The 19,933-nt window shown below is 37.7% G+C and overlaps 2 protein-coding genes across 13 annotated transcripts in view; one reads left to right on the forward strand and one right to left on the reverse strand.

The window, feature by feature from the left end:
- Positions 1–11,349, forward strand: part of lgals8a (galectin 8a) — a 26,522-nt gene extending 15,173 nt beyond the window's left edge. Inside the window, exons 7-11 of one of the 3 annotated variants that reach the window (XM_073934049.1) lie at positions 966–1,054; positions 2,180–2,345; positions 3,586–3,731; positions 9,400–9,452; positions 9,575–9,861. In XM_073934049.1, the coding sequence (XP_073790150.1) occupies positions 966–1,054; positions 2,180–2,345; positions 3,586–3,731; positions 9,400–9,427 (429 nt within the window). In that variant the 3' untranslated portion in view covers positions 9,428–9,452; positions 9,575–9,861. Of the gene's footprint in view, positions 1–965; positions 1,055–2,179; positions 2,346–3,585; positions 3,732–9,399 lie in introns of all 3 variants that reach the window. The other 2 variants (XM_073934048.1, XM_073934050.1) reach the window with 2 other exon arrangements.
- Positions 3,394–19,933, reverse strand: part of zdhhc14 (zDHHC palmitoyltransferase 14) — a 71,715-nt gene continuing 55,175 nt past the window's right edge. Inside the window, exons 9-10 of one of the 10 annotated variants that reach the window (XR_012395661.1) lie at positions 18,008–18,569; positions 3,394–4,760 (exon numbers count right to left, since the gene is read on the reverse strand). Coding sequence is in view for 4 of the 10 variants with exons in the window: in XM_005160351.6 (XP_005160408.2) it covers positions 18,198–18,614 (417 nt within the window). In the remaining 6 variants the exon portion in view is untranslated. 10 annotated transcript variants of the gene reach the window in all.

Here is a 19,933-nt window from a genome sequence, read left to right on the forward strand (position 1 = left end):
AAGGGCAAACATGAAATTGTTGTCACATGTGACAGCAGTTTTTATGTGACAGCATTACTTTAAACTGTAAATCAATCGGGATAACTTGATTTCACAATGGCTGAAATCAAATTGAGGTGGGTGCCTGACAGTCTAGACGCAACCAGGAACAAATACACACTATTTACTCACGCTTCACTTCTTCCAAACCTGTTTGAGTTTCTTTCCTCTGTTGAACACAAAAGAAGATATTCTGAAGAACGCTGAAAAGCTGTAACCATTGACTTTCATTGTGTTTATTTTTCCTTCTGTGGCAATCAGCTTTCTTTAAAATATCTTCTTTTGTGTTCAACATAAGATATAAAGGTTTAAGCTATAAGTAAATAGTGATTTTTTTTTGGGGGGGGGGGGGGGGGGGGGTGAACTCTTTGTTTAAAACAGCAAGCACCTTTACTGATTAGCAACCATCAAGTATGTATGTTCTGTTCATTATCTTAATGGTGTTTGCTAATTAAAGCATGACTAAAACTGTTGCTTATTTTTGGGTGTCATACTTAAAGGTTCAGGACACCCCGGAGAACTTTTTTTTTTTTTATATTAACAGATGTGTGTGTGTTGAGCATCAGCGCAAATAAGTCCATCCATAAGTAACGGATTTCAGATTCACAGAAATGTAGATGGTGCCTTCTACTGGATTTGTCATCTGAAACATGCAGCAAAACATACCCAGAGCAATGACATAGGCTGAGACATGTATGTCCTATGGGCTGTTTCATGCTAAATGTAAAACATACAAACAATTGTAGTGTATTCCAGCCCTTTGTGACATAGTGACAACATTCTGGTGAACAATAGCCTTGAATTTTAGGTGGTTGGCAGCCATTAATATCTAGCGACATGTTGTTTTTTTGTAAATGTTGCCTTTTCTCTTCTTTTTTCTTGTGCTGAATTTTTCATCATTGTTGATTTTTACTTTTTATTTCCAGAGCCTTCCATTTAGGAGCAAACTCGCGAAAGGTTTAAGTCCAGGAGATTCCATTATGGTGAAGGGTCAGATCCCTGGTTCCCCACACAGGTATGAGAAGAAAATACAGAAAACATTTCCAGATGTATATTTAATCAGTGCTATTAGTCATTATAAAGGGATGGTTCACTTCAGCCCAAAATTATAATTCTGCCATTTACTCATCCTGTTTCAAACCTGTTTGAGTTTCTTTCTTCAATTGAACACAAAGGAAGATTTACTGAAGAATGTTGGGGAGAAAAGAACTGCAATCGATAGGGTTGTGCCATCGTCTATCGTCCATCGCCCATGGCCAACAAACAACACGATGCTCCTTCTGTCGCAAACCCGCTCACGAAAAATACACACTTAGGCCCCGTTTACACTAATACGTCTTGGTATTAAAATGGCATTTTAGAATGAAAATGATCCACATTCACACAGTGTTTTACCTAGCATTTCTGAACAGCCCTCCATCCGCTAAAAACGCACACCACGCAACCACACACACTGGCATGCGCTCATCCGAGCTCTAGAGAGCAGTGCACGTCGGACAGTTTATTAAGGATGTATCGCTGGATCGCGTCTCATTAAAGATGTTAAACATGATATTTAATTAATCTTGTCTCTATCTTAACGACTCTTTGATCTTTTGAATCTATCAGGTAACGTGTCACAACATTGCTTCAGTCTTTCACTTCCACACTTGTACTTTGTAATTTTAGAGAAAATCTTAGACACCGTTGGTTGTGCACCTTTTTTACCGACCAACCTCCTGCGGAAAAAGAAATTGAAAGGTGTGCAACTTATCTTCATTTATTTATGATTTGTTTATGGGTAAAACAAAGACCATGCGGGTCAGGTAGTTTAAACGTTAGCATTAGGCTACAAATAATTAATTCATTATGAATTAATGAATTATTCATAAATAATTAATTCACCTCCGCCTATGACAACGATGCCATCGTCCATCGCGACGTTTCACATTAGACATCGTGCGAAGCCAAATTGGTCAACATCGCCCAACCCTAGCCATTGACTTCCATAGTTTTGTTTAATTGATTTTTTTTCTCCAATATTCTTAAGGATATCTTTCAAATTTAGGGGTGAACTATCGCTTTGAACTGGACTTATTTCTCAAATTGTGCTTTAACATGTTTTGACTCATATCTTGAGTATCTTTTTATCTTCCTAAAGCTTCGCAGTAAACCTGCGCATCAGTAACTCGGAGGACATAGCTTGTCATTTAAACCCTCGTTTCAAAACTGGATCTTTTGTTCGAAACTCGTTCCTTCGAGGCTGTTGGGGATCTGAGGAGGTTTCGCTGCCCAGGTTTCCCTTCTCCCCTGGCGAATACTTCGAGGTATCAAACCTTGTTTGTCTCTAAATTTCTGAAATTTAAAGCTAACGTGAAATTAAAATGAACTCTATTCTTGTACTAAATGCTCATTCAACAGTTCACATTATTCCAAAGATAAAAAGTAGCTTTTATTCATTAACTTCTATCTTTCTTGGCATTTAAATTACTTAAACTCAATATTTTTTCCCTATTTAGTTGTTTCATAATATATTGCACTGCTCTGTGATTTTATTATCAGTATCAGGGGAGTAACACCGCTGTTTTTGAAGCAAGTACATTTACAGCTTATATATGTAAACATAGTCAGTAGTGCCTTCGAAGTAAGTGAAAAATCCAGAAGGGCGTCCTGCTGATTTGATTCAGAAGGACTCACCGGTCAGGTATACATCCGTGCTAAAATATCAAGGTGAAAGCCATCACAGCTTCAGAGAATAGACCCAGCTCCCAACCCAATTTTGAGAATAGATCAACAGCGATATTTTTTTTATCGTGCGATAAAAGTTTTGCGTTAACGCCGATAACGGCCCACCACTAGTTTTGGTAGATATTTGGTATTCACCTTATTCTCCGCCGACGAGCGGGCGCTGCCATTTGAATCTTTTTGGCACGAGACTTCCGGTCTCATTCACTTCCATTCATTTTTAGACATTAAAAACTGCTCGTTTCGCTGTTTGATGTTGTAAACTGATATTTCCTTGTTATATTATTCTACTTGGTCTGTATAGTCATGCAAACATTTGTTTGTAGAGCAAGTAGTTTGACCGTTTTTTTGCCGTTCATTATTCCTTGTCATTTCTCCCATAGGCGACTGAAACGGAAGTTCTAAGACAATCGCGAAAACAGGGGCACTTCCGCATTTTAGAATAAGGTCAATATAAAGAGTTTTTTTCCCTGGTAATATGCATGATGGTCCTTTTTTTCTTGACCAGAGAAATAAAATTCAAGTCAAGTTTATTTGTATAGCGCTTTTTACAATGATTATTGTTTCAAAGCAGCTTTACAAAAGGTGCACATTATTGCATTACAATTAAATTCAGAAAAGTTGAGGTCATTAGTTATCATAACTTTATTAGTTACTAAAAACTTTAATTTAGTATAACTAATACATTTTAACAGTTATTATTCATAAACATAGTTAACCTGCAGTTATATAGCATATAAAGATGAACAGTTGAGTTGAACAATTATGTTTAAATATAAAAAAATAAGCAGATTTGACTGACCTCCTGATCTTCTCTGTCAGATGATCATCTTGTGCGAAGCTCAGGAGTTTAAAGTGGCAGTAAACGGCTTCCACCAACTGAGCTACAAGCACCGCGTGCAGGATCTGAGCAGTGTGGATGTGCTGGAGATCATGGGAGATCTAGAGCTCAGGGATGTGAAGATGTGGTGAGAAGAAGCTCCAGCCTGAAGAACAATCCTGTTTGTTTTTTTTCTCTAAGCAAAGTATATTTAATCAACCTGTGTCCTCCAGTTAATTCTATATTGGTACGAATGTCGCCATGGTAAAATATGGTGAGCAGCTCCAGCCTAAGGAAAGCATTCCTACTATATTTAACATCTCACTACTACAACTCAAGCTATATAAATGTATTCAATCCAGCTAATTTGTTCAAATGATTTACATTTTTTTGGAGGCCATAACTATGTTTCCATCCATCTATATTTGTTCATTTTGGATGTGCGCATAAGCAAATGACTTAATAAAAGCGGCAAGATGCGGAAATAGTTGAAAATGCGCACAATAAATGTAAGCGTAAACGTATGATCAACTTTTTGTCCGCTAAAAAAATGTGCGTAATCTTAAATGGGAACACAATAGGTGCGTTCGACTTAAACTATGGGCTGCAGCCGGTGATCAACGAGATTAGCCAGCCTGATCTCACGAGAAAACGTAAGAATTTTACGTCGTGTCAATTTAGTGGCTAATTCGTACGAATTGGAGTTCAGTCGTACAAAATTGTATGATTTTAAAAAGGAGGCGTGGCACCCAACCCCACCCCTAAACCTGACTGTCATTGGGGGATGAGCAAATCGTACTAAATTGTACGAATTAGATCGTACGAATTCATACGAATTAGATTGTGTTGGATTAGCTGAGCGCAGGCGGAGGCGGAGCTGAAAACGGAGCCGTCAAGCCGGACACTTCGGGGCTCAAAGTTATGATGCAGTCATGATGACCGATCACATGGCGTCATCATCGTTTATTTTTTATAACAACAAAACTTTTACACTACAAATACAAGAGAATACAGTCTGGAGGAGGCCTTGGGGAGGACCCAGGATACGCTGGAGGGATTATGTCTCTCAGCTGGCCTGGGAACACCTTGGGATTTCCCCGGAGGAGCTGGAGGAAGTGTCTGGGGAGAGGGAAGTCTGAGGTTCTCTCCTAAGACTGCTGCCACCGCGACCCGGCCCCTGATAAGCGGATGAAAATGACATGACATGACACAGTCTCTACAAACTATAGTTCATTTTTAAACAATAAGGGAATTATGAATTAAATACATAACAAATGCATGAGAGAAATAAGGGGAAACGAGAGGGTGATATAAGCATGAAAATGAACAGGACTAATAAATACAAAGCAATAAGCACAAACTCTAGGGCAGGGATCACCAAACTTGTTCCTGGAGGGCCGGTGTCCTGCAGATTTTACCTCCAACCCTAATCAAACACACCTGAACAAGCTAATCAAGGTCTTACTAGGTATACTTGAAACACCCAGGCAGGTGTGATGAGGTAAGTTGGAGCTAAACCCAGCAGGGACACCGGCTCTCCAGGACCGAGATTGGTGACCCCTGATCTTGGGGTTTAAACATCAGTCTAGGCTAATACTTCTTGTTTGAATATGCAAAAAGGGGTTTACATTTATTTACATTTATAGATATAAAACTTTCCTATATATTAATGTAAAACCCAAAACAAGGTGTTTGATTAATTGTTGACAATGATTAAGATTATTTTGGATAATAAAACCATTAAAAAAAAGCACTTTAATCCAAAAAGATTGAACAAAAGGACATTCCTACACTTTCAGCAGAAGTTTCCCAGAATGAGCAGGTACATTAATGTCACTTTTAAAACTTGTGTATAAATGGCCTGACAGGAAAAATATATATATATTAATCATGTAAATCATTGTATAATTATTTCATAAAATAGTTTTTTAACTTAATTTGTTAAGAAAGCTTCGGGGGTGTCAGGGTCAATGGGGATAATTATTTTATTTCAAGACTTATTTGAGTTAATATTGAGGTTATTCACTAAAATATATCATTCAAATCGTTCATGGAGCTGAATGCAGTAAATAGTCTGTGTAAAAAAAGGTCGAGAATAAATATGCAAACAGTCTAACGTTTATAATTAGATTTTTTACCAAAAGATGATACTGCAGTAAAATATTTGTAGTCTTTTAAAAAGCATGATGCGTACAAGATAGAGAGGGTATGAAGAGTGAATTGTTAATAGTTTGTTTTACAAAGAGAGACGGATATTATCCCATGATAAACTCAAAAAACACATGGTTGTTGTCTTGCGTTGAATCCAGCCAATCGTGTAATATCGGTGTCGTCATCGCAGCTCCAGCAGTCGCTCTTCAGATGATTAAACTTGTGTATAAACGACTAGACAGGTAATGAAATATTTTATTATCGTATAAATAATTGTATAATTATTTAATAAAATAGTTCTTTAACTTAATTTGTCCAATAATAAACCCAAAACACACATGGTTGTTGTCATGCGGTGAATCCAGCCAATCGTGTAATATCGGTGTCGTCATCGCAGCTCCAGCAGTCGCTCTTCAGATGCTGCACTGGCTGATTCAGTCGTCTGATCTCGGAGCACTGTTGCGGTACTTTGATGCCGCATGTGACAGTCACGCGGCGTCCTCGCATCGTCAATCCGGACAAAATTTCTAACCAGCTTTAAAATTTCGATCAGTCTGCGCAGCTCTGCATGAAGTCGAACGCACCTAACTACTGAATAAATTCCAGCATGCGCATCGAAAATAGTCATGTGATTTAATTTAAACAGATCATGTGATGACAAAAATGCTTGTGATTGGATGGCATTAACGAACAAACCAATGTCCCGACCACATTGTTAAACATCTGAAACATTCTACAATCCCTCAGCCAAAGTCTGTCCTCAAAGTGGGTCAGTATTATTACCTCCAGACCTGTCTTGAGCATCTGTTTGTTTTTGGCGCCAGTTTGGACTCTTAAAAATGGAAGCGCTGCTTTACGCGCAAATATTTCATGCGATATATCTAATTCGTATCCTCGGATGGAAACATAGCCATCGTCTAATCCCATCTGACAAAATCCTATTGACAACAGCTTTATCTATTAGCATGTCTGCTAGCAAATGTACTTCTCTTGTTAGATGTTTTGAAGCGCCGTTGAATTCATATCGTGTATGTAACACATAATGAACCATGATTGCGAAGGGTGGGAAAAGGTGGCAGACCCCGAACACAACAGAGGGAGGGAAAAACATGCCATCTGGCTGGAGGTTAATGGTTTCGCGACAGTAATTATACCGTCTGTCTGGCTATTTGTCTTCAGAATCAGTCCATGCTAATTCCAGCCATTTTGGAAAATTGCAGATTACAGCTTTAAATTCCATACAGTTAGAGCAGAAATGGCTGATAAACACAGCCGCCCTCATCCAACAATAAGCACTTGAGTAGTAATAATTAAAAAATGGGTTTAAAGCCTTAAGTTCCTTTCTGCAGGTGTAATTTATACATCAGACAAGCGGATAAGTAGCTAATAGAATGACCGCACTAACGCATTTGATTTGACTCGGAATGACAGTGCTATAGCAAATCAATAATAATCAGGATCACTAATAGATTCTAGAAACTTCAGGAAACATTTTTTTGCAGAACTATGCAACATTTAAACAGCCTGGAATACTGTTTGCTACTACTTCTAGTTATAATAATTATCTGGTAATTTGTAATAATATATATTTGTGTTTGTTCTCTAAAATGTGTTCACTTGATGTATTCGAATAAGCAATATTATATACTTAATATTAATATAATAAAATATATATATATCTTTTACAATGTCTAGTAGTTATACTTTTCTTTTGTGGTGATTATTTCTAGTCACTTGGTCTATGAGTTTCTGCAGAGAGCATAAGGTCAGATTTTTTTGGTTAGACTTTGAATTAAATTTATACAATCTTAATATTTAATATTAACTCAACCTTTGGACTATATACAGTTGAAACCGGAGTCTTACATACACTGTATAAAAAGGCACATAACCATTAAAAAACATCAGATGTTAATGTGACTAAACGTGTTCTCTTTTACTGTAGGTAAGTTAGGATTATCGAATTAGTTTCTGTTCTGCTTGATAGCAGAATAATAAGAGAGATTTCTATTGGAGAAATTGTTATAACGTTTCTTGAAAGTCAAGTTCACATATGATACGATTATGTAACAGCTCAGATGGTGGTGTTGAGGTTTTATACGTTTCTGATTGGCTAATTGAAAACATTTAAGTTAACTGGAGGCACAACTGTAGAATAGTATTTAAGGAAAACCTCAAACCTCAAGCTTCCTTGTGTGACAACATGGCAAAATCAACAAGCCAGAATCAACACAAAAGCCAGATTACAATTTGCTAAAATACACTGGGAAAAGAATAATTATTGGAGACATGTCCTGTGGTCTGATGGAACTAAGATTGAACTTTTTGGCCATAATGACCAGTGTTACATTTGGAGGGCAAAGGGGAAAGCTTACAAGCCTAGGAACACCATCCCAACTGTGGAGTATGGGGGCGGCAGCATCATGTTGTGGGGCTGTTTTGGTTAACTTTACAGCATAGATGGCATCATGAAGAAAGAACATTATGTAGAAATACTGAAGCAACATCTCAAGACATCAGCCAGGAAATAAAAACTTGGCCACAAATGGGTCTTCCAAACAGATCATGACATAAGCACACTGCCAAATGAGTTCAAATGTGCTTTAAGGACAACAGAGTGAATGTTTTGGAATGGCCATCACAAAGCCCTGATGTCAATCCTATAGAAAATTTGTGGGCAGAGTTGAAAAAGCTTGTGCGAGCAAGACAAACCAATAAATCTGACTAATTCTGGCAGGAGGAATGGGCCAAAATTTCTTTACACTATTGTGAGAAGCTTGTGCAAGGATACCCAAAACATTTGACCAAAGTCTATACAGTTTAAAAGCAAAGCTAAAAAAAAAACATCCAGGAAATGTTAACTTTTGACTGTCTAGAAATTAATTAGAAAAATAAATCTCATTATTTTGCCATTTAGCAAATGTAAATGATTTAGGTAATCCTAACAGACCTAAAATAGTAAATGTTTAGTATGATTTACCAACAGACATTTAAAAAAAATGGTTGTTTCTTTTTTTAGAGTGTATGTAAACTTTCTTCTGGTTTCAACTGTAAATAGGTCATTCTACAGAAATAGTTCAAAATAAAAGTTTTTGTATTTATTTTTTCATACATTTTAATTGTGTGTTTAACTCTTATATATATATACACTACCTGACAAAAGTCTTGTCACCTATCCAAGTTTTTGGAACAGCAAATATTAACTTGACTTCTAGTTGATTATTTGGTATCAGAAGTGGCTTATACGAAAGGCAAAGGCCTCTAGATTACGCTTATTTTACCAAATAAAATATGATCATGCTTTGATTTTTAATTATTCAATTAGGACAGTAAGGTCTGACTTTGTTTAGACAAACGTCTTGTCACTTAACAGAAACAATGTGCAGTATAGAATATAAAGTCATGGTGGAGTGGAAAAAGAATAAATATTGTGTCTGACTCCCATGACTCTCCATACATCTCTGCAGTGACTTAAATAAATTATTAATGAAGTCATCTGCAATAACAAAGAAAGTGTTCTTGCAGGACTCCCAGAGTTCATCAACATTCTTTGGATTCATCTTCAATGCCTCCTCCTTCATCTTACCCCAAACATACTCAATAATGTTCATGTCTGGTGACTGGGCTGGCCAAACCTGAAGCACCTTGACCTTCTTCACTTTCAGGAACTTTAATGTGGAGGCTGAAGTATGAGGAGCACTCTCCTGTGGTTTGTAAGGTAATGGCCGGCACAAATGTCTTGATACCTCAGGCTGTTGATGTTGCCATCCACTCTGCAGATCTCCCTCATACTGTATGTAACCCCAAACCATAATGTTTTTCCTTCACCAAACTTGACAGATTTCTGTGAGAATTTTGGGTCAATGCAGGTTCCAGCAGATCTTTTGCAGTATTTGTGATGATCGGGATGCTGTTCAACACATTAGAAAAGTCTACCTTCATTTAAAGAAATTAAAAATCAATGTGTACATGGTACACTCTTAATCAGAGTATTGTTTTAATTAAATTAAATTTGTATTAAAGTACTGTTGCCCATACTCAATGCGTGTGTCCTAAAAGTAAAAAAAAAAACAACAACAACCTGATTTATGGTATGTATTGTAGTTTTAATAAAATATTTATTTGTCAAAAACAAAAAAAAACAAAGTTGATGATGCTGATTTCAGAGTTGAAGTTTCATCAGTTTAAAATTAAATTATCCTAAACGCTGTATTGGTTGATGACAATTATTTCTAAAGCATCTTTGTGTAATTCAGTATAGTATATAATTCAGTTTGTGTAATTCAGCATACTTTAAGCTCTAATTCGGCCAAATTCCTCATGTTTCAACAGTGATGAGAAAGTCTCAGTGGGGAGCACAGTATCCAGTGTACTATGGCTGAATTAGACTGAATCACAATGATTTTGTGCAGGTCCGAGAGTAAATATCTAATATAAACATCTACAGCTGTTCTTTACTGTCTTTAAGTGAGAAAGCGTTTGCACATAGATATTACTATGCAGACTGTTTCAGTCAACATACTCGAAAGGAGTGTCATACTCAAGAATATGAATTAGCATATCATTTAAACATCAGTTGGGATAATATTGCATCCCTAATCGCCCTAAATAAAGGATTAAGTGTACAGTTTTGTAACTACCTAAACATTCATAACTACTTATGACTGTTTTGGTTGTGACAGTTCATATACTTTTGAGCCTAGAGCTCAGGGGTGTCCAAACTCGGTCCTGGAGAGTTTAGTTCCAACCAAGTTAATTGTACTAATAATTGTTGTAATATTTTAATCCTTTAATTGTTTCATTTGTAAAGATATTTGCGTATTGCTCTACATCCTGCGTGTTTTAAACAATGTGTAAGCGAGGCGCACAACTAACGCACTCTGCGCTGGACTTTAGACCTGCTCTCAGCTGGTCTATTGCACAGTCTATTTTAGTTCCTCAAAATAGCAACACGCCAACAATGCACCTTAACACACCTCTTTTCCTGACCGAAACACCCATGGGTCTACAAAGTGGCGCAAATGAATTTGCTATTTAAACAACATGGCGCAAAACAGGAAAATTAGGGTTGCTTTAGTCTAAAACTAGCAACACATCGTGGAAACACATATTGCGCCTTATTGAGCCGGGTGTATAATAGGGCCCAAAGAGTCAACAGTCCGATCTCACAAGGAGCCGAAACAATTTTACATATTTTCATAAAAGTGGCTATTGAGTACAAATTTATAAGATTCAATTAGTATGAAATTGTACAATATTTACTCTCTTATTGGGAGATAAGCAAATCATATTATCGTGTACGAATGAGATTGTAGAAACTAATACAAATGTTACGAATTACTCGGTCCTGGAGAGTTTAGTTCCAACCAAGTTACAATTTTTCTTTCTGTAAATAATGACAAACACTTATTTTATTATACAGTCATGCCTTTTTAATGAGGCAAGTAAATGACGACAATCACCGAGAACTCTTTAGCTTATTTTAAAAAAAGTTGTGAATTTATTAACATCCACAATATTCCACTTTTGTAGCTGAAAACCAGTAAACTGCTTTTTGGCACATAATCACATGACCAGAATGTGTTGGCACCTGCTTTCAATTTGATGCAATATATAACAAAAAAATAGATATAACCAAAGGATAATTATCATAGATAATACCACTAATATTTTTCGACAGAACCCCAGAGAGAGAGAGAGTCAGAGAGAGAGAGAGAGAGAAAGGCAGTGATGTCACAATAAAGTCGTCCGTCTCGATCACTGAATGACTTTGGGACAGATGAGTCTGAATCACAGGCTGTACAAACAGACGAACACTGAAGTGATTCTTTGTCTTCTCAGCAGCTCAGGTAACGCTCCAGGACCACAAAAGATCAGATCACACACACACACTGTCCGTTTGATGTGATCCCTCTTATAGCCCGAACAAACGCTTCAAATAAAAAAGGCCAAGAGCACAACAGTCAGCTTCCGGAAGTAAACCTCCCATCACGTTCTCCATAGAGGAACTAAACTCAAAATCTAAAGCACATACGTCTTTTTAACAGCCGTTTTAAATGTTAAGACATGATATGTGTGCTGTAGAAGGCGTACGTCTGTGGTTTCAATATCTTTAAAGTTTTTTGAATAGCCGAATTCCACTACATCTTTGTGTCGTTGTTACTATGGAAACATAAATCACTGCAAAAGAGCTCAGCAGTGATGAGCCACTGCAATGCAGCAACGTGAATACTCACAATATTCTGTAATAAAATGAAAATGTTTTGTACCGTACAGCTCGGTGTTCGATTGGATCATTCACATTGCTTAAAAGGAAGAAATACTGTAGTATAGGATATTTAATAGCCGATACCGTAGTATTACTAAAAAATTACTGTAATATAGGCTATTTCCCCTGAAAACCTTTCAATATCTAAACACTTTTTATCAATAAATCTAAGGTTGGGATAGTAACTGTTTGGATTTCTTCATAAAATATCTATTTTTGACATCTTTATGGAGAATTGGATGGGGGAAATACTTTGTGCGTTCTATAAACCACATTTCAAGAGTTCACACTTAGCTGATAATCAATAAAGCGTATTTGGCATTGAGAGAGCCCTGAGCTCGTAATATTCTCGAGGCTGGGGCTCCCTCCCATTAGAGGGGCGAGAGGGGAGTTCGAGTTCAGGTAGGTCTCGAGAACTCCCCTGCTTGTCGCCGTGTGAGAAGTGTAAACTGCGGTTTTGATCATTTGGTTTAGTCGATTGGCTATGGTTTGTGTTTTTTGGACGGTGGGAGGAAAACGGGGAACCCGGGGGAAACCCACGCGAACACGGGGAGAATGTGTAAACTCCGCACAGAAACACCGACCAGCCCGACAGGAGGCTCGATTAGCGGTGTTCTTGCTGTGAGGCAACAGTGCTAGCCACTGGGCCACCGTGTCGCCTTATCGGAAAAAGGGGGGGAGGTAGGGGTGGAAGCTTCCAGAAGAAGATAACTGGAGTGAAAAACTCTGGTTATTTATAATGCTTCCGTAATCATCTAATAGGGCAGATTACGGAGCTAATGAGGAGCCAGCCGTGTTGATCATAAGCACGTGATCCTCTCGAAATTAGTTTATGAATAAACCGCACTTAGTGGCCACTGAAAAACCAGGAAAGCTTATTTCTGCCATGGAAAACAATTACAGAAAAAAGCAACTGCAACTTTTTTTATATCCCACAACTCATAACAGTGGCAAGTTTATAGTTGTACGGATTTAAACAATATACTAAACAAAACTTCTATTATATAATCTCATAACTACTAACTCGCAAGTCTGACGTTTTACCTCAGAATTCTAAATTCTTGACATTTATAAATGACACATGCAGAATTCTGTGAAAAGTCATAATTGTGGAGTCAACTTACTTGAGATGTAGCTCAAAGTCACAACTACTAATTTAACGGCTTGCTGATTTGACATTTATCTCTAACTCAGTTGTTTTTTCATATCCAATGAACTCGATGGGCTCTATTTTAACAGTCTAGGTGCAAAAGCGTTAAAGGTGCAGTAGGTGCTTGTCTTCAGGAGCATTTGTTGTTGTGCTGGTCTCTTCACACTCTAATAGTAATGATTACAGTAAATGATCTAAATGTATTTATATGTATTTTTACATTTTGGGTAAGGCATAAAACTAAAAAATGTTCATCCCATTAAATAGAGTCGGGCCGACATCTCTCATAATTCCGATTAGCAGGTCAGACTGTCTGTCAGCAAATGCAGATTTGAACTGCGCAGCCGTTTGTACGCAGCTCCGCCGAGCGCTGTTGGTGCTGCGTGTTCACAAGAGAGGGCGCGCCCGCGAGATCGGTAAAAACCTGCTGAATCAAAACTTTTTAAAAACCTGAATCAATATTGGAGTTACCTTTGCACGCTGGGGAAAGGATGAAACAATGGCTGAAGGATTACTATTTTAGCTTCATGCAACTGATGTAATGTTGTTACAAACGGGTTATATCTTAACAGAAGTGTTGTTCAGCCACTAAAATCTTCCGATAAAAGATTGATAAGACTGTTTTCAGTTTCATAGGGACCTTTTACAGCATCTATAGTGTAGATTTTAATTAGTTTAACAACAAAACACAAGTAATTCGCCTAATCTGCCTAGTCTTTCCCAATATTGTTTACCATGCCACTCTAAATATTCACTCTGAAATAGCATGTCAGTTTGGCTTGCACCCCCGCGGACAAGCACTAATCGCTTTTACCACATGAGAGAGGGTTATTTTGCTGTTCTAGGAGGCGTGGCTTTAGGCGGCAGGGGAGGGACTGTGATTCAGGGATGTATGCTAAGCTGTTAGCATTGTGAAAGATCACCTACTGCACCTTTAAGGGCATGTCCGAATCCACTTTTGCTATTTTAAGGACGGGAAAATACGCTCTGTGCCGTGGTGCATGCTCTAACAGGGTTTAGCTTATTTTCTTAATGAATTATAGGTGTGTTTTGAGAATAAACCAATCAGAGTCTCATCTCCCATTCGCTTTAAGAGTCAGTTGTGTCGCACCATGGTGCATTTGCTAATTACATGACGAACTTTGTAAAAGGAAAATTGAGCGTTTCAAAACAGTTAAGAAAACAGTTCAACAGCATCTGCAGTGTAAGGATAAAGAATGAGCCTCCTCCATTCGGCCTTTCACTTTTTCGTCGATAAAGAAACAATGTTGTGTGCTCTCCACTGAAGACATGCATTAGCCTACATAATTGATTTTGTTTGTTGAGCGCAAAGATTTGTTTCAAAACTATTTCTGAATTCAGTTCTAATTTCCAGCAAACAAATAAATGAGCGATAATAAGGAAGTGTGGTCGAAAAAGTTATATCCAAAGACACGTCCTATGACCCATATGGTCCAAATCCTCAAAGGTGGCCAAATCTAAGCTTGTTTTTTATAAAACAAATATAAATATGGATATAATAAATAATACTAATGATAATAATAACATTATACAAAAGCAAATTGTCGTGAATAAACTGAAAAAGCCTCCCGAGATGAAGAAGGCATGGAGGAACTGGTTTTTATATTTATGTAGAAAATAATAATTGTTGTAATATTTTAATCCTTTAATTGTTTCATTTGTAAAGATATTTGCGTATTGCTCTACATCCTGCGTGTTTTAAACAATGTGTAAGCGAGGCGCACAACTAACGCACTCTGCGCTGGACTTTAGACCTGCTCTCAGCTGGTCTATTGCACAGTCTATTTTAGTTCCTCAAAATAGCAACACGCCAACAACGCACCTTAACACACCTCTTTTCCTGACTGAAACACCCATGGGTCTACAAAGTGGCGCAAATGAATTTGCTATTTAAACAACATGGCGCAAAACAGGAAAACTAGGGTTGCTTTAGTCTAAAACTAGCAACACATCGTGGAAACACATCCTTAATGCGCTGGGTGTATAATAGGGCCCAAAGAGTCAACAGTCCGATCTCACAAGGAGCCGTAACAATTTTACATATTTTCATAAAAGTGGCTATTGAGTACAAATTTATAAGATTCAATTAGTATGAAATTGTACAATATTTACTCTCTTATTGGGAGATAATCAAATCATATTATCGTGTACGAATGAGATTGTAGAAACTAATACAAATGTTACGAATTGCCCACTCAAAATCGCAGTGAGATTGTGTTAACTAATTTGACACTTTAGGTACACATTAGTACTTTTAAAGTAACACTAATATCTAGTAATGTACTGCTAAATACCTTAGGGCAGTGTTTCTCAACCATGTTCCTGGAGGACCACCAGCTTTGCATTTCCTTGTCTCCTTACCCCTTGTGCGCTGTTCAAATGTACTAGCCCTTTTGATATGTTCGGAATGAAAACATCCACAGAATTAAACTGCTGTAAAAATGCATCAGATTAATATTGGTTTAAATTTTTTGGGATAAATATTTTAATCAATTTCAGTCCTGATCAAAACTACTAAATTGTTTAGGAAATTACAGGATTTTAACTCTTTAACTGCCAAACTCATAAATGATGTCACTGACACACAAAATGACGTATTTTCGATATAAAAAGTGATTGTGGACTGTATTTATTTACCTTTTATCACAGTGTTGGACATGTCACTGATTAGTAACAGAATTGGCTTTGATGCATTGTTAGGTTTTCATTTTTCCTCCCTGATTTACTGTTGGTGGCTGTTTTTGCCCCATTGACTTCCATTATAAGCACATTTGATGATGCATAAACGCAGTCTTTGTTTTTATTTACTGTTAGTTCTGAGAGCTGAGATGCATGTTTTGATTTTCTCGGACTCATCAAGGTAAGCGCGCAAAGGTCACTCTCTCACATTCACTCACAGACATTCTCATCCACACACTTTAAAGGGCACCTAGGTTACCCCTTTTTCAGATTTAATACAAGTCTTTTGCGTCTCTAGAATGTGTCTGTAAAGTTTCAGCTCAAAACACCCATCAGATTTTTCATTATACCTTTTACAAGATGCTGTTTTATACATATTTCCACCAGGGGGTGGTTTTGTCGTACTGCGCCTTTAAGGCGAGTCCTCTCCGCCTACTGTTTCTACGTGCCTTCCTGCGTGCTTTAATCTCCTCCCTCATCTGCTCAGACAACAGACAGACTTAAAGGAAGAAGGTCTCACGTAGCGTTTGTGAGAAATACTACAGTAAGAAATTTACCAATCAGTATTTGTTGTGCAGTTGCATTGATAAGTCACATGCGCGCGCACACACACACAGATACACACGCACGCCGCAGCTGACACACACACACACGGACAGGCAGACAGACAGACACTCAAATTTCTCAAACTCAAAGTTTTTGCACTCAAATGTGACAGGATACAGGCTAATCTCCACTGCTGTGTGGATATCTGTTATGTTATTGTACAAAATAAACCTGATTTAACGTCTACAAACCAGGATTGACGCATCTTCATTTATAATTGTTCTGACACGCGGCTGTGCTGATGAAGTAAAGCTGAAGTAAATTGCTGATCCTAGCGAATTGAAGACCTTTTATTCCCGGTTGCTTTGCGCACATCTAGTCTTGTTGACATCATATACACGAGACTAACGGGACATGTAAATGAGCGCAGCTGTCAATCAATTCCGTGGGCGGGGGGACCGCACCCCTACGTAAAGTTGCGGTCGGTCTGAAAACAGCTCCAATTGGTCCACCGTTTTTATGTTGTTAAATTGAAAAAAAGGACTGGGTGTGTTTATATCAGCCCAATATGATGGTCTATACACTATATATACACATATGTCTGTCCAAATAGCTTGACAAGTAGATTTTTCACCATAGGTGCCCTTTAAATTGCTGTTATACTCCATATAAAATCCAGAACTTGAGCTTTTTCTTTTTTTGCACAGGCCTGAAGGGTTAATGGTGCCAACTGATGATCAACAGTAAAAATGACTAATTAGACCTCTTCCTAACAGGAAAATCCACCAACAATCAAAAATGCAGGATTGTATGGTGTCATGATTTTGTAAAAAAAAAAAAAAAAGTGGTCATAATGGAAGTCAATGGGGCAAAAACAGCCACCAACAGAAAATTATGGAGAAAAAAAAATTGAAAATGAATTAAAAACAATGCATTAAAGCGCACTTAGTTTACCCCTTTTTTAAGATTTAATATTAATGGTGCGTAATTAATGGGATGGTGCGTCTTGTTGGGAGATCACAACTGTGTTAAGCGTTTGTATGTGGGGAACGGGGGCTATGGCACCTCTTTGGGGGATCATAACAGGTTTATAAGTAAAGACCGGGGCTGGTAGGCATGCTGCTACAAAACCGCCTAATATTACACTACCGGCCTATGTTTTTTGTGCAGCTGTTTATTTGTAAACAGGGAGAGAAACCCCTGCGTTTGAATTATATTTTGCTCAAAAAATGTTTAACAATGTTTTAATAAAGGCTTTAACTCTCAAGTAACCATTTATGGGAAAATACCGGACATATATCGTATACCGTCATTCCTCCTGAAAATATCAGGATATGAGAATTTGCCTATATCGCTCAGCCCTACCTCAAAGTGGATGAAAACATCCCCAACGGTACATACGAGGTAACCAAACACACCTGATTCAGATCATCAGCTCATTAGCAGAGACTGAAAGACCTGTAATGGATCTGACAGACAAAGGAGACACCCAAACATGCAGTGTTGGTTGTCCTGCAGGAACATGGTTGAGAAACACTGCTTTAGGGTACTGCCTCAGTGACAAGCCTAAAAAACAAGCATGAATTGTGAGATATAAAGTCGCAGTTACCTTTTATTCTTGTTCCTCGAAAAAAAAAAGCCCATAGAAAAAGCTTGATTGAGTAATAACAGAGCTGGAAGACTAGCTTTGGTCCTCAGGAACTGCCTCCATTACAGCATCAGAAACGTCCTGCAGAGGCTGTGTGTAAAGTACCGTATGGCTTGTGGTCCAGTTCAGCAGGACGGCATTAAAAAAGGGCTCAGACTGAGCTCAGCTTTACCAGACCCCGCACTGAGTCTTCATGAAGCGAGTCCTGGCTGACGGGGTCAAAGAGCTGCGTCGGGTGCACGTGGTGGCCCAGGTGGGTGGCGCAGGGCAGAGGTGCGGGCGGAGAGGGCGTCTCTTCTGGACTGATGAAGTGTTGGTGGTGTAGGTGATGATGACAGTGGATCTCAGAGTCCCGCAGGGCCATCAGCTCTCCTCCGCAGCTAAGGCCAGGGATGGAGGAGGGCAGCGAGGGCTGAGGGGGGCCCATGGTGGAGCACGGCCCGCCCAGAGAGGTTTTGGCCTGGAGCGGTGGGCCTCCGCCCAGAATGACGGGCTGACTGTGGAGCAGCGGGTTGGTGGCGGCCTGCAAAACGAATTTGGTGCTCTGAATGCACTGGTCTTGAGCACACTGGGAGGAGGCATGAAGGACAGAGAGAGAAAAGGGGAAGCCAGGAGGAAGTCAGACCAGTCAGAGTTGAAGTAAATGTTACAGAAAAACACATTCCAGGGCTCCAAACTGTAAGTAGCAGTGCTTCCTTCCAAAGATGCGAAGTAAACTTTTGTGCAACACTGGAATACGGCATAAAACAACTGAAAATAAAGCACTGTTTACATCCAATGAGAACAAAGTTTACATTACCTGATAAACTGGTGCCAAACATTAAAAAGTAAAATGGAATTTACAGTGGGTCTTTTTTTCCTTATATAAACCATTTTGAGGGATGTAAACAAAAACTATGGTTGCAACGTATTTCCTGTATAACATTTTTAATTTTCCAACAAATTTACAGTTTTACATTTTTATTTTCCAACGAATTTCCTGTTTTAAATGTAGCATTTTTCCAAGTATTTCCTGTTTTACATTTTTTATTTTCCAACGAATTTCCGGTTATAAATTTAAAAATTTTCAACGAATTTCCTGTTTTACATTTTTAATTTTCCATTATATTTATAGTTTGACATTTTTAATTTTCCAACGAATTTCTGGTTTTAAATTAAAAAATTTCCAACGAATTTCCTGTTTTACATTTTTAATTTTCCAACAAATTTCCAGTTTTAAATTAAAAAATTTTCAATGAATTACCTGTTTTAAATTTTTTACTTTCCAACGAATTTCCGGTTTTAAATAAAAAAAATTTTCAGCGAATTTCCTGTTTTACATTTTTAATTTTCCAACGAATTCCCGGTTTTACATTTTAAAATTTCCAACGAATTCCCGGTTTTACATTTTTAATTTTCCATTATATTTATAGTTTAACATTTTTAATTTTTCAACGAATTTCCGGTTTTACATTTTTATTTTCCAACGAATTTCCTGTTTTAAATTGTTAATTTTCCAACGAATTTCCTGTTTTACATTTTTAATTTTCCAATGTATTTCCTGTTTTACGTTTTTAATTTTCCAACGTATTTCCTGTTTTAGATTTTTAATTTTCCAACAAATTTCCGGTTTTAAATTAAAAAATTTCCAACGAATTTCCTGTTTTAAATTTTTAGCTAGTCCTGCAAAGTGTAGTTCCAACCCCAATCAGACACACCTGTGACCGACCAATGAACCAATCTCATCTCACACCCTCTCAAATGTTCTTTTAATAATTCTAGAAACTACTGAGCAAAAGTCTATTTTCAAAATGATTTTGTAATTCTGTTACTGTCTTTCCCACAATTGTTTTCACAAACCTCAGGCACAAGTGATGTTAAGCAAGTTATGTTACCCAGGTCTGTTAC

Source organism: Danio rerio, chromosome 20 (genome assembly GCF_049306965.1).
Source record: "Danio rerio strain Tuebingen ecotype United States chromosome 20, GRCz12tu, whole genome shotgun sequence".
NCBI lineage: Eukaryota > Metazoa > Chordata > Actinopteri > Cypriniformes > Danionidae > Danio > Danio rerio.